The 12,705-nt window shown below is 37.4% G+C and overlaps 1 protein-coding gene across 1 annotated transcript in view; it reads left to right on the top strand.

Annotated features, from left to right (window-relative positions):
- The window catches only part of Ubn2 (ubinuclein 2), an 89,683-nt gene that overhangs the window by 24,566 nt on the left and 52,412 nt on the right, over window positions 1-12,705 (top strand). The window contains exon 3 of the mRNA XM_010631719.3: window positions 3,297-3,398. Coding sequence (XP_010630021.1) covers window positions 3,297-3,398 — 102 coding nt within the window. The remainder of the gene's footprint in view (window positions 1-3,296; window positions 3,399-12,705) is intronic.

Raw genomic sequence — 12,705 nt, 5'->3', positions numbered from 1 at the left:
CCCAAGATCGAACTCGGGTCCTTGTGCTTGTGAGGCAGATGGTGGAACCACTGAGCTAAATCCCCAGGCCCCCTCTTGATTTTTAACATTGCTTTTTTTTTTTCATTTCAGAGAAATACTTTTTACTAATGTTTACTTTTACATTCATCCTATAGCTATTCCAATTCTTTCAATTTAAACATATGTGACAGGCCTCATTTTCTTGATTTTTACCTTTGAGTTTTTATACATTCCTTAGGTATCTCACTCCTTCTCCCACATTGCTCTCTCAAGGTGAAACTATTCCTTATATATCTGCCAGCTTGTGTGTAATTGTTCATCAGTAGAGTAACTTCCCATGCCAGAAATATCCCTTTGATTCTCCAGACTTCTGATTCTCACTGTAATTCTATAAACTAGTGTACAGGTCCCAGTTTGCAGAGTTACAAAATACACATGCATGTGTGTGCATTTAGTAAGTGTGTATCCGTGTTGTACATATGTGTGTATATATGTGCATATGCATGTGTGTATGTTTAAGGTTGTCAACTAGTATTTCATAGGAGGATTGTTGTTCTGAGACTTTGCTCTCAGTGGCCTAAAAGAACAAAATAAAAGCATTGCCACCCTGTGTTTGTCCCCAGCATCTGAAACTTACCTAACTTGTAAACTCTAAAATATGAGCAGAGAGAGAGAAATGAAAACAAACCAAGCCAGCTGTGTGGGATGAACTTGTGGTCCCACCTACTTGTGAGTCTGAGGCCAGTAGTTCAAGGCTCTCCCTGGGCAATTTAGTGAGACTGTCCCCCCAGCTCATTTTTTAAAAATAAGTAAACAAGTGCTGGGGATTTAGCTCAGTGGTTCCACCACCTGCCTTGCAAGTTCAGGGACCCAAGTTCAATCCCTGGTACAAAAAATAAATAATAAAAATAAATAAACAAAATGTGGGGTCCACTACTTTGTCACATGATACTACTTCTCTGGTATTGGTTTAGTAATAGTGTTTTGTGTTCTGAAAAGTATACAGTAGAGTCATAGCTTCATGTGGGGTTAAGTTTTCAACATTAATATGTAATGTAAACACAGCATTTGGTTAGAATTAACCGTTTTCCCCTCTTCCCCTTTGCACATTACTCAGGAAGGGCTTGCACAATGGTGAAAATCCATCTTCACTGTTTCCTGCCCTCTTACACTGACTGGATGGAGCAAATCACTGTTTCTTTGCATAAAAAGAAACAGCCTTTATTTAAGAGCCATGTTTAATAAAGTGCATTTAACCATCTGAATTCAGTTGCATTGGGAAGCGTGTGAGAATGCAGCCAAATGAGGACAGAGATCCTCATTATGCATTCCAAGCCTTCTCTGAAGCTTCTTCTGGCTCTGAGGGGTAGGATAGCCAGTTGGGAGCCAGTGTCCTTAGTGCCATTTTCTCTCTACTCTCCTTCCTCCTCCTTGTTCTCCTCCTTCCTGCCCCAATCTCTCTGCCATCCCCCTATGACTGCCCCACCAAAAAAAACTCGGTGGGTGCATGTTAGAAGTCAGCTTAGAGAAAGAAAGTTTAGTTGACTTTTGAGTCAATCCAAATACTCAGAATGAGACTTAGGGGCCAGGGATTTAGCTCAGTGGCACTGTACCTGCCTTGTAAGTACAAGGTCTTAAGTTTGATCCCCGATACCAAAAAAAAAAAAAGAGGGACTTAGACTGAGCTAACATATGTGTTAGTACAGTAGTACCACAATACTTTTTAAACTACTTATGCCAAACTTTTACAGAATCTCTAGGATACATGTAGCATTGTACATCTGTGACTTAAGGAGTTAGGTAGTTACCAGTGAGAACCAAAGGGTTCTCTGTAAGATATGACCTGAATAATGGATCTACACCAGTGCTTTGTTTTATTTTGTCACTCTTCTACTATTTTTAAATGTTTCATATGTTTAAATGAATTATAGACTCAATAGAAGTTGCAAATATAGCCAACTCTGTGCCCACCACCCAGCTTCTCCTAGTAGTAACATCTTATGTAACTAGCCGGGTGTGGTGGCACACGCCTGTAATTCCAGCACTTGGGAGGCTGAGGCAGGAGGATCGCTGTGAGTTGGAGACCAGCCTGGGGTTCATAGTGAGTTCCAGGTCAGTCTCAACTATGTAGTGAGACCCTGTCTCAAAAAACAAACAAACAAAAAACAACAAAAAGATCTTACATAACTATAGTCATCAAAACCAGGGAATTGACATTGGCAGCACACATCCAACTAGACAACAGTCCTCACTTGGGTTTCAGCAGTTTTTGCAAGTACTCATTTTCATATATTATATGTATTGTGTATCATATGACACTAAAAAATAATCTTAGCTGGATGTGGTGGTGCATGCCTATATTCCAAGCACTCTTGGAAATTGAGGCAGGAGGATTCCAAGTTTGAGCCCACCCTGGACAATTTGACCGTTTAGTGAGACTATCCCAAAGAAAGAATAAATTTAAAGGGCTGGGAATATAGCTCAGTGTAAAAGCCCTGGGCTTAATTCTCAGTACCTCAAAAGTATTTAAGAATAATTTTAGATTTATAGAAAAGTTGGAAAGAGAATGTGGAGAATTCTCATACTGTCCTTCCCCTCTTCCCCTTGTTAACCTTACCTTCCCGTAGTACATTTGTTGTTGCTAAGAAACCAACATTGGTACACTACAATTAATTAGATCCATAGTTTATTTGGATTTTACTAGTTTCTCCTAATGTCCTTTTTCAGTTTCTGGTTCCCATCCTGAATGCCACAGCTAATTTAATCATTGAGTCTCATCTAGACATTTTCTTCAAAATTTCCTTCTTTTTGATAATCTTGACTCTGAAGAACACTGGTTACTTATTTTGTTTTTGGTACAGGGATCGAACTCGGGTCCTTGCGCATACAAGGCAGGCTGCAGAACCTCTGAGCTAAATCCCCAGCCCTGGTTACTTATTTTTGAAGACTATCCATCAATTTGTGTTTGACATTTTCCTCGTGTCTTGGCTGGGTTACAGGCTTTGAAAGAAAGGCCACAAAGGTGAAATAGGGGCCTAAGCCATCAACATGATCCTCACTATTGAGTGGGCTGTCACATGGGTGAGGTTATGCCAGGCAGTTTTCCATTGAACCTTATACCCCTTTTTGTTCTCTGAAGCAAGTTACCAGGTAGTTTATATTCAAGGTGTGGGGAGATTTTAACCTCCTGCAGGCAGTATATCTATAGAAATGATTTGAATTCTTCTAACAGGTATTTCTAAATTTTATGCAAACAGCATGAATACTGAATCAGCTAATGTATCTGTTCTTTGCAGGGTGGGAAACCCCGTAAACACCGGAAGGATCGGCTACAAGATTTAATTGATATAGGCTTTGGCTATGATGAGACAGATCCATTTATTGATAACTCAGAGGCTGTGAGTAATGTACCTTTAATACAGCAGAAAATTATCTATTTGGAATAGTAAAAGTCCATGGCAAAGTAACTTACATAGTTTAATGAATGTTTTTATTTGAGCTTTTTAAATATTTGTGGTTTAAAAATAAAATATTGTCATGTGGGGTTGGTTTATTGTGAGTCTTTATGGTACTACTGTATGTACTAGACTAGGTTTTAGCACTTCTTTTTCCCTATATAGGGCTGCATGGTAAATATTACAGGCTTTGTGGGCCATATAGTCCCCATTATGGCTACTCTACCATTGTAGGATGAGAATAGCCATAAACGATACATAAATGAATGGCTGTGGCAGTGTTATAGTGAAACTTTATTGATGGACTCTGAAATTGAAATTCATGATTTTGGGATGTTTTTTTGTTTAGTTTTGTTTTTTTTGTGTGCTGGGGATTGAACCCAGGGTCATTCACATGCTAGGCAGGCACTCTACCCTGAGCCACACCTCCCAAACCCCAAATTCATCTGTTATAAAATAGTCATCTTTGGAGTTTCTTCCCTGACCATTTATGAAATGCAGCATCCAGTTCTAACTGGCTGGATTCAGACAAGCTGGCAGCTGAACTTGGCTGGCAAGCATGGTTTATGAGCCTTGTACTGAACCATTCTTTAGGGTCTGCTGTGTGCCCTTCCAGGTCCTGAGAAAATCTGGAGCTTCATTAGTAGTTTGCTCATTTTCAGAACTGTGTAGTTGTGAGTAATTCCATTATCATCCCTTGCCCATACAGAGAACAAAAATAAGTTTTAAAAAGAAGGGAAAATAGAAAAATTTCTAGCCAAATGTTAAAAAGCATTGCATTACTACTGGTTCTACGGGGTGAAAAATAACAAAGTTTATTTTAACTCAGACCTATTGAGTAAGAATTTCTGGAGATGAGGCTTAAAGAAGAGATTTTTGGTGGGGGTCTTATTATTTTTTTAATATAAAATCAATACATACTTACGGTAAAATAACATGGCTGTGAAGAGAGCAAAAGTACCCCAAATGCTTTCCCTCCCAAGAGGTAAAATTAAGCAGCTTGTGTAGTTGTCTAGAAATTTCCATGTAAACGTATGACCTTTATTTTCTTTTAAAAATTACCAAATGAGATTATATTATTATATTTTAAGACTGTTTTTCTATTAAAATACAACATACTTTAGAAATATTTACGTATTAGCACATAGATATATTCCATTTAAATAGTTATTAGGGAGGGATGTACATCTAAATTGTTTCCAGTGCTATGTGTTTACAAGTAGTTGAGCATTTTGTTTGCATTTATCTATTTAAGTAAATGTGTATACAGAATATTTATGGAGCACAAACATGGGTAGGATAAATTTCTAGGAGTAGAATTTATTGGTCAGAGAACATTTACATCTTGGATTTTTATTAATATTTCCAGAGTTGGGCAGTTTTGTTTTTTATTTTAGTACCAGGGATTGAACTCAGGACCTTGCACTTGCAAGGCAGGTGGAGGCACCACTGAACTAAATCCCTGGCCTCAGGGCAGATGTATTTTAAAATGACTTCCAAGATTAGAACCACAGAATCTGGGTTTTTTTTTTTTTTTTTTTTTGAGGCGGGGGTCTCACTGTGTAGTTGAGACTGACCTGGAACTCACTATGTAGCCCAGGCTGATCTTGAACTCACAGTGATCTTCCTGCCTCAGCCTCCCGATGCTGGGATTACAGGCATGAGCCACCACGTCCGCCTCGGAGAGTCTTGAACATTGGAGCTACTGGGTTGAGGTGAATCTGGAGGATATGTATAAAATACTGTTAATTTCTAAATTGCTGCATGCCTTAATACAATGGCAGATTATTAAGTATCCCTTATCATTCAGATTTGATCAAATCCTACAGCTCTTCCCTTGGAATCTTCTTTCTCTTTAAAAAGAAAGTAGAGAAACTTCCTGTTCCCCAAAAGGTTGCCAGCCCATGGTTTGGATCAGGGGATGTTTTAGAGTCTTGACTGTGATTTGGAACTCAGTGCAGGAATCCTAGATCAGTGATGGTGAACCCTTTAGAGCTTTCAGTGAAAACAAATAGCCGGCTGCAGGACGTGTGCCTTAGGTTCGCCACCACTGCTAGACTCTAATTCTACATTGGTTTCTAATTCACCATGTGACCTGGACCAAGTCTTTTAGCATCTCTAGTTTGCTCTGCTGTGCCTTATCTCCCAGAGCTGTTCTGAGCCTCAGATAAGATAAGAATGTAAACATGCTGGAGACCATAAAGCAGTTTAAAAAGAACCAGGAGTTGATATAGTGTTGATATTATATGTAGATTTTGAATTCTGAGAAGCTAAAACAGAACTAAGTCATGGGCATTGCATGTACTCATACTTACAAAAATAGGTTTTTGAATAAACCTTAGCCGGGTGGTTCACGCCTATAACCCTAGCACCTTGGGGCAGGAGGATCGCAAGAGCAAGTCTAGTTTGGGCAACTTAGTGACTTAGCAACACCCTGTCTCAGGAGATAAAAGTGCTAGGGATTTAGCTCAGGGTGAAGCAAAACAAAGCAAAACAAATCCTGCTTTGTTTTAAAGCAATTTTAGAATCACAGCAAAATAGAGCAGAAAGTACAGAGGGCTTGCATATACTCCCGCCCCTGCCATACAGCCTCCTTTACCATGGACATCGGCTACCACAGCAACACCTTTACTACAGCTGATGAACTGCATTGAGACAGTGTTGTACTGAGTCCATAGTTTTCATTAGGGCTCCCTCTTGATGGTGTGCGTTCTGCAGTTTTGTAAAATGCATTAATGTCTCCTATCTACCACATACCATATAGCATAGTTTATCTTCTTTAAAAATCCTGCCTACTTATTCCTCCCTCCTTATCCCAGCCCTGGCAACCACTGATTTTAACTATCTTCATAGTTTTGCCTTTTCCACAATGTCTTATATTTGAAGTCATATAGTATGTGCCCTTCATAAATAGCATTTTAAATACCTGTTTTTAGCATTTAGAATATTTTAACAAGCTGCGTTTTGGCCTACTTTTGTAACCCTATAATTGGATTTTGTATCAATTTAGAAGGGATGGCTAGTATTTTTAAAGAAAATGAGATCAACGAGAATAGGAGCTATTATAGAGTATATCATTTTTATTGCTTGTATGTGTGCTAAGTTTTGATGTGTAATGTGTTCTACACTTAGGTTGTAGTAAAGAAAATTTGAAAGCTACTACTGTAATAAGGATAAATTTTGTAGATACAAATTGTTAACAGTTACTAACACTTGTAGGTGGAAATAGTGACACACACCTGTAATCCCGGCACTGAAAGGCAGAAGCAAGAGGATCACCCCAAGTTCAAGTATAGCCTGAACTACCTAGTGAGACTATCTCAAATAAAACAAAAACAAAAATTACTCTTACATTTTTATGACAGTAAAGGTTTCTGTTTCAGCCAGGCGTGGTGGCACACGCCTGTAATCACAGCACACTGCCTCCAGCTGAGGCAGGAGCATCGCTGTGAGTTTGAGACCAGCCTGGGCTACATAGTGAGTTCCAGGTCAGTTTCAACTACATAGTGAGACCCTGTCTCAAAAAACAAACAAACAAGAATATCCTTGTTTCATAAGAGAAAATAGAATTAAAATGTAGGTTGTTTGTCTTTATAAGTAATTTAGAATTGTTGCCCTTAACAAATTAATTTTAATCATTTTTCTAATATACACATTTTTAATGCATATTTTACAAAATCCTGGGTTTTGTGGTGGTACTTTCATACATGTGTATAACATAATGATTGTGTCTATTGCTCCTGTCACTCTCCTGATACCTTTCCTCTTATCTAACAGTCTCCCTTCTACTTTCATGTCTTTTTTTGTTTTTTCTGGATTCCATATATGAGGGGAAGTATGTGATACTATCATGCTTATTTTGCTTAACCTGATGGTCTCCAGTTGCAGATGACATGATTTCACTTTTCTTTGTGTCTGGATAGTAGTGCTCACTTTATTCGCAAGCACACATCCCCTTTATGTGTTTGACACCTGGGCTGAGGCCATATTTTGACTATTAAAAATAGTGCCGCAGAAAACATGATATGCAGGTGTTTCTATGGTATGCTAACTTTAATTCCATAGGGTATATATCAAGGAGAAGAATTACAAATGGCCAGTAATGGTGTGCAAAAAATTAGCTATTGGGAAATGCAAATCAAAGCTCTTTTATTCTTTTTATATGATAAGCCAGACGCACAATTATAATTCAGTCAAGTGGTTGCTTATTCTTATTGATTGTATTGTTAGCTTTCCACGTTTGTAATTATTTCAGAGAGAAAATTATGTGATCCCAGTTTTCAGAATCATGTGCCACCAATTACTAAAAATACCTGAAAATGCTTTGAAGATTATTTTACACTTCACATTTAAATTATAAATGGATGGCTTTTTTTTTTTTTTTTTGTTTTTTTTTTTTTTTTTTTTTTTTTTTTGTCCTGAGAATCAAACTCAGGGCTTCATGCTTGCCAGCCAGGCACTGTGCCACTGAGCTACATCCCGGGCCCAGAATTTTCTTTATTACTAATAAACACCAGGCATGAACACTAAATTGTCCCTTTTAAATTTCACTTGCACTTTGTATCCTGCTTTTCTCTCTCTCTCTCAGTACTGACCATCAAACTCAAGACCTTGCGCTTGCAAGGCAGGCATATTGTCACCTAGCTAAATCCCTGGCCCCTCACTTGCAGTTTGTGAAATACTACTGTCCCTGTTTTATAACCTTAACTGCTGTTAAGTGATTTGGCTGGACTGCCATAGCTAGTTGTTGGCAAAGGGGCTCAATCAAGACCCTCTGGTTTTTAAGTTCATTGCCACTTAACACATTCTATTTTAGGGGCTAAATGAGATATTCCTAAAAAATTTATTCTTCTAAAGAGTGTTATGTTAGAGAAAGCCCAACAGAGTGCTGTGTAAGATGACAGACTTTGAGCACATCAAGATCACCCTGAATTCCTGGTAATGAATGTGTTTCATGAAGAAACTGCTTGTTGTAGTGAATGGGTCGAAAGACATCCTATGACTTTGCCATAAACAAATTAAATTGCTTTGGTAGGGTGCTTATAAAATGGGACTGATGTTTTCTTTCCTTGTCTCACAAGGGTATCATGAGGATCAGATGAACCATTTATATGAAAATAATGAAAACTAGAAAGCATTGTACTAGTATATGTAAACAAAGTATATTTATATTTATCTTACCATATTTACATATTTTCAAAATAATGCAGTATTTTCCCTATTAATCCTTCTGACACCTCTCCTTTACTTACAGATAGTATTGGCTCTTTTCAGTAAGATCTTCAGAGATCTTTACAGTAATTTACCATAAGGAACCGCAAGGAAGTAGTTTCTTCCTCTTTTTATCAGTACACTTTTTTTTTTTTGGTTTTTTAAGACAGGGTCTCTCTATGTAGTTCAGACTGCTGTGGAACTCACTGTGTAGCCCAGGCTGGTCTTGAACTCATAGCGATCCTCCTGCCTCAGCTGACTGAGTGCTGGGATTACAGGCGTGCACCACCACACCCGGCTTCTTCCTCTTTTTTCTTCCCTCATTTCGTTTCTTGTTGATTCAACAAGAGTAAATTGGGTTCTCTTTCTCTTATGCTCCATACAATATAAAGGGATTCCAGTTAATATCACGACTTTTTATACTTGGTATTCTTATAGTAAGTAGTAGGATAGATATATTCCTTGCATGGTAAAGAATATTTTCTTTAAAAAATGAAAAACATAAACCTCTCTAACCTAAATCTAGATTTATAATATGAAGAACTCCAGAAGAGGGGGGAGAGGGTTGGGAGCCCAGGTCACAGGTATCTTTGCAGTGTTAGAAGTAGTCCCTTTTATTCATTCCCATGTGAACACTTTCATGTAGTTAATTTTGCCTTCATTTAATGTTGACTTTTTGTTCATCTTCCAGGTGAGATCATGATAAATCTTAAAATCCAGACTTTTGGGATATAGTTTGATTTAGACAGTTTGAGTCTTTTCTTTCCTGTAGGGTGCCTGACTCATTCTAGATCCTCAAATATATGCTTACTGAAATAGGCATGTATTTTTCTATTTCCCCTTAAAATACAATGTCATTTTTATTTTAAGCATTTAAACATTCATCCCCATTTAAAGTATAGAATTAAGATAGAGAAAATAATTTTGTTATTCTTCATACTCTCATGATTAAAAACTACATATTGATCTGGTAGGAGATGAAATCTGTCATGTTTTAACTTGTTTCCACTTGGCATCGGAACTGTTTGTCACTTAGAACGATAGCCCTGGCTGGACCTGTTGGTGCATACCTGTAATCCAACCACTTGAGAGATTGAGGCTAGGAAATCACAAGTTCAAGGCCAGCCTAGGCTAAGTAGTGAGTTCCAACCTAATCAGCACTATCTAGTGAGTTCCTGTCTCACCAAAAAAGAGAATGGAGTGAAAATAAATAGCAATGAAAAGAGTAATAATGGAGATGATCCTTAACTTTTTCTCGGCAGATGATGTATTTAGAATTTACTTCATTATTCCAGAAATTACCCCCCCCTTACCAGGGATCAAACTCAGGACCTTGTGCCTGCAAGGAAGGCATTGGAACCACTGAGCTAAATCCCTGGCCCTTAGGCAAGCTTCCCCCCACCCCCGCCACACCTGGGATTGAACTCAAGACCTTGCACTTGCAGGCGCAGTGCCACTGAGCTAAATTCCTGGTCCCAGAAATTACTTTCTTTGCGGGGAGAGTAATACTAGAGTTTAAACCTAGAGCCTATGCACTGAGTTACATCTCCAGCCCTTTAACCATTTAACAATTTAACCTGAGTGTTGCTCAGGCAGGTATCATTTCAACCAGTCATTTCTTGTTTGCACAAGATGTACTCTGTTGTTTTTGTTTTTGAGACAGGGTCTATAATGGTATGCAGTTCAGGTTGGCCTTGAACTCACTATGGAGCTCAGACTGGCTTGGGTCTTATGGCCCTCAGCCTTCCAAGTGCTGGGATTACAGGCATGTGCTGCTATGCCCAGCTGTGTATTATTTTATATCAACTATTTTCACACTTTTTAAATTTAGAATATTGTATTTGCCTTTGATGTTCGTTTCTAGTGAAATCTAATAAGTTCTGGTTATTTTCTTTTACTAATTCATGTTTATTTTATTTGTGAAAAATAACAATTTTGTGCAATAATCTATAAAACTCTTACTGTAAGTACATTAGATATAATTTTTATACTTCTCCATAACTCAGTGATATTCCTTTACAATACAAAACAAACACATTTGGGACACTGAGGGTGAATAGAAAGGAAGTGCCAAAAGATCTACAAAAGAAAAAACTGAAAAAGAGGTAAATGTTAGCATATCGGAGAAGAAAAGTCTGTGTTATGAAATGGAAACACAAAAAAGATTCTCCTTATTGTCAACTATTCATAATACAGAAATAATACAACTTGAAAAGAACAAACTAAAAACATTCCAGTAGTGATTAAAGATTATAATAATTCTTTGGTGTTGACAAGAGTTGACCAACATCTAATAAGCTAGCCTGTAATCAAAAAAAGCAAGAAAAAAATATTACTATAAAATGTTTTTGTATCTTCTGAATAAACAGTATAGAACTTGTTTGTTATTTATGTAAAACAAGGGGTTCAAAAAGTCATTTACAATTAAGATTAGGTCTAATAGAACAAAGAATTGAAAAATATGGGATAGGGAAATGCTGACCAGGATGTCTATTGTTGATGTCTTCACTGTTACACTTAGTGGGTGGACATTTTATTGAATTTATACCACCCACAGAGAAAAAAAAAGCCAACACAATAGTGTAAAGTGTGTTGCTCAAAGAAAGACACCAATGCAAAATATTTTGAGACTAAATACTACTCCCCAGAGTGTAACATTGCATTGTGTATTGAATGTTTTAAGATATTCCATACACAGAAAAATCAAAGTAAATTTGATAAAATTTGTTTTCATATTTCCCGTTATCTTACAAAATTAACAAAAATACACAAGTTTTTTTTTTTTTTTTTTTTTGGTACCGGGGATCAAACTCGGGTCCTTGCACTTGCGAGGCAGGCCACCGAACCGCTGAGCTAAATCCCTGGCCCCAAGTTTTGATCATCTTGTATTTAAATAATTGAACTGGTAAGTGGTTAAAAAAATAATTTTGAAACAGTCTCTCAAAGTTGCTAGCTATGTTGCCTGGGCTGGGCTCAAACTTGTGATTCTCCTGCCTTGGTTTCCCAGAGTTCTGGAATTACAAGTATGTGCTACCATGTCTGCAGGTTTTTTTCTTTTAATATATTTAAATTGTGTACTAATTTATTTCTTTCAGTACTGAGAATTGAATCCTGAGCCTTGCTTGTGCTAGGCAAGTGCTCTAGTGCTGAGCTACATTCCTGGCTTTTTTAAAAGAAATTCCTTTCTCATCAATACCAAATAATCAGAACTGATTTTTATTCCAGATATTAACTTTTTCTAAATTTATCCTGTGAACATCCTCATTGCTCTTTTTTTCTTGTATTTAGTTTTATTTTTAGTGCTGCTCTGTTTTTTTGTTTGGTTTTGTTTGGTTTGGTACCAGGGATCAAACTCAGGACCTTGTGCTTGCAAAGCAGGCAGTGGAACCACTGAGCTAAATCCCCAGCCCTTAGTTTATTTTTAATTAAAAATAATTGTACATATTTATGTGATACACTGTAATACTTTGATATATGTATATACATTTTACAGTGATTAGTATATATGTCACCTCAAAGAAAGTTTTCTTTCTTTTGGTGAGAACATTTAAAATTCTCTTTTTAGCTATTTTGAAATATACCTTATTATTAACTCTAGTCCCCTCCTGTGCATCAGAACTTGTTTTTTGTTTTTGGTACCAGAGATTGAACTCGGAATCTTGCCAGAACTTATTTTTTGAGCCCATTAATGAGCATCTCCCTTCTCCCCTCTGCTTCTCCTCCCAAGCTTCTGGTGTCTGTCTACCTTTTTGTTCTCTACTACTAAAAGCTCAACATTCTTAGATTCCACCATAAAGGAGGTCAGATGGTGTTTGCCTCTCTGCCTGGCTTATTTCATTTAACACTGTCTTCTAGGTTCAGCTGTGTCATTGCAAATGACAGAATTTCCTGATTTTAGAGGCTGGATAGCATTGCATTGTGTAGACATAACCACATTTTACAAATACTTATCGGTGGGCACTCAAGTTGTGTCCATATCTTGGCTGTTGTGAGTAAGGTTGCAGTGAAAACAGGAGTGCAGTGTGTATGTTTTACATTC

Source organism: Fukomys damarensis, unplaced genomic scaffold (genome assembly GCF_012274545.1).
Source record: "Fukomys damarensis isolate Sample0158 unplaced genomic scaffold, DMR_v1.0_HiC HiC_scaffold_16, whole genome shotgun sequence".
Lineage (NCBI taxonomy): Eukaryota > Metazoa > Chordata > Mammalia > Rodentia > Bathyergidae > Fukomys > Fukomys damarensis.
Note: the sequence above shows the minus strand (reverse complement) of the source record. Positions and strands in the feature narration are given on the sequence as shown.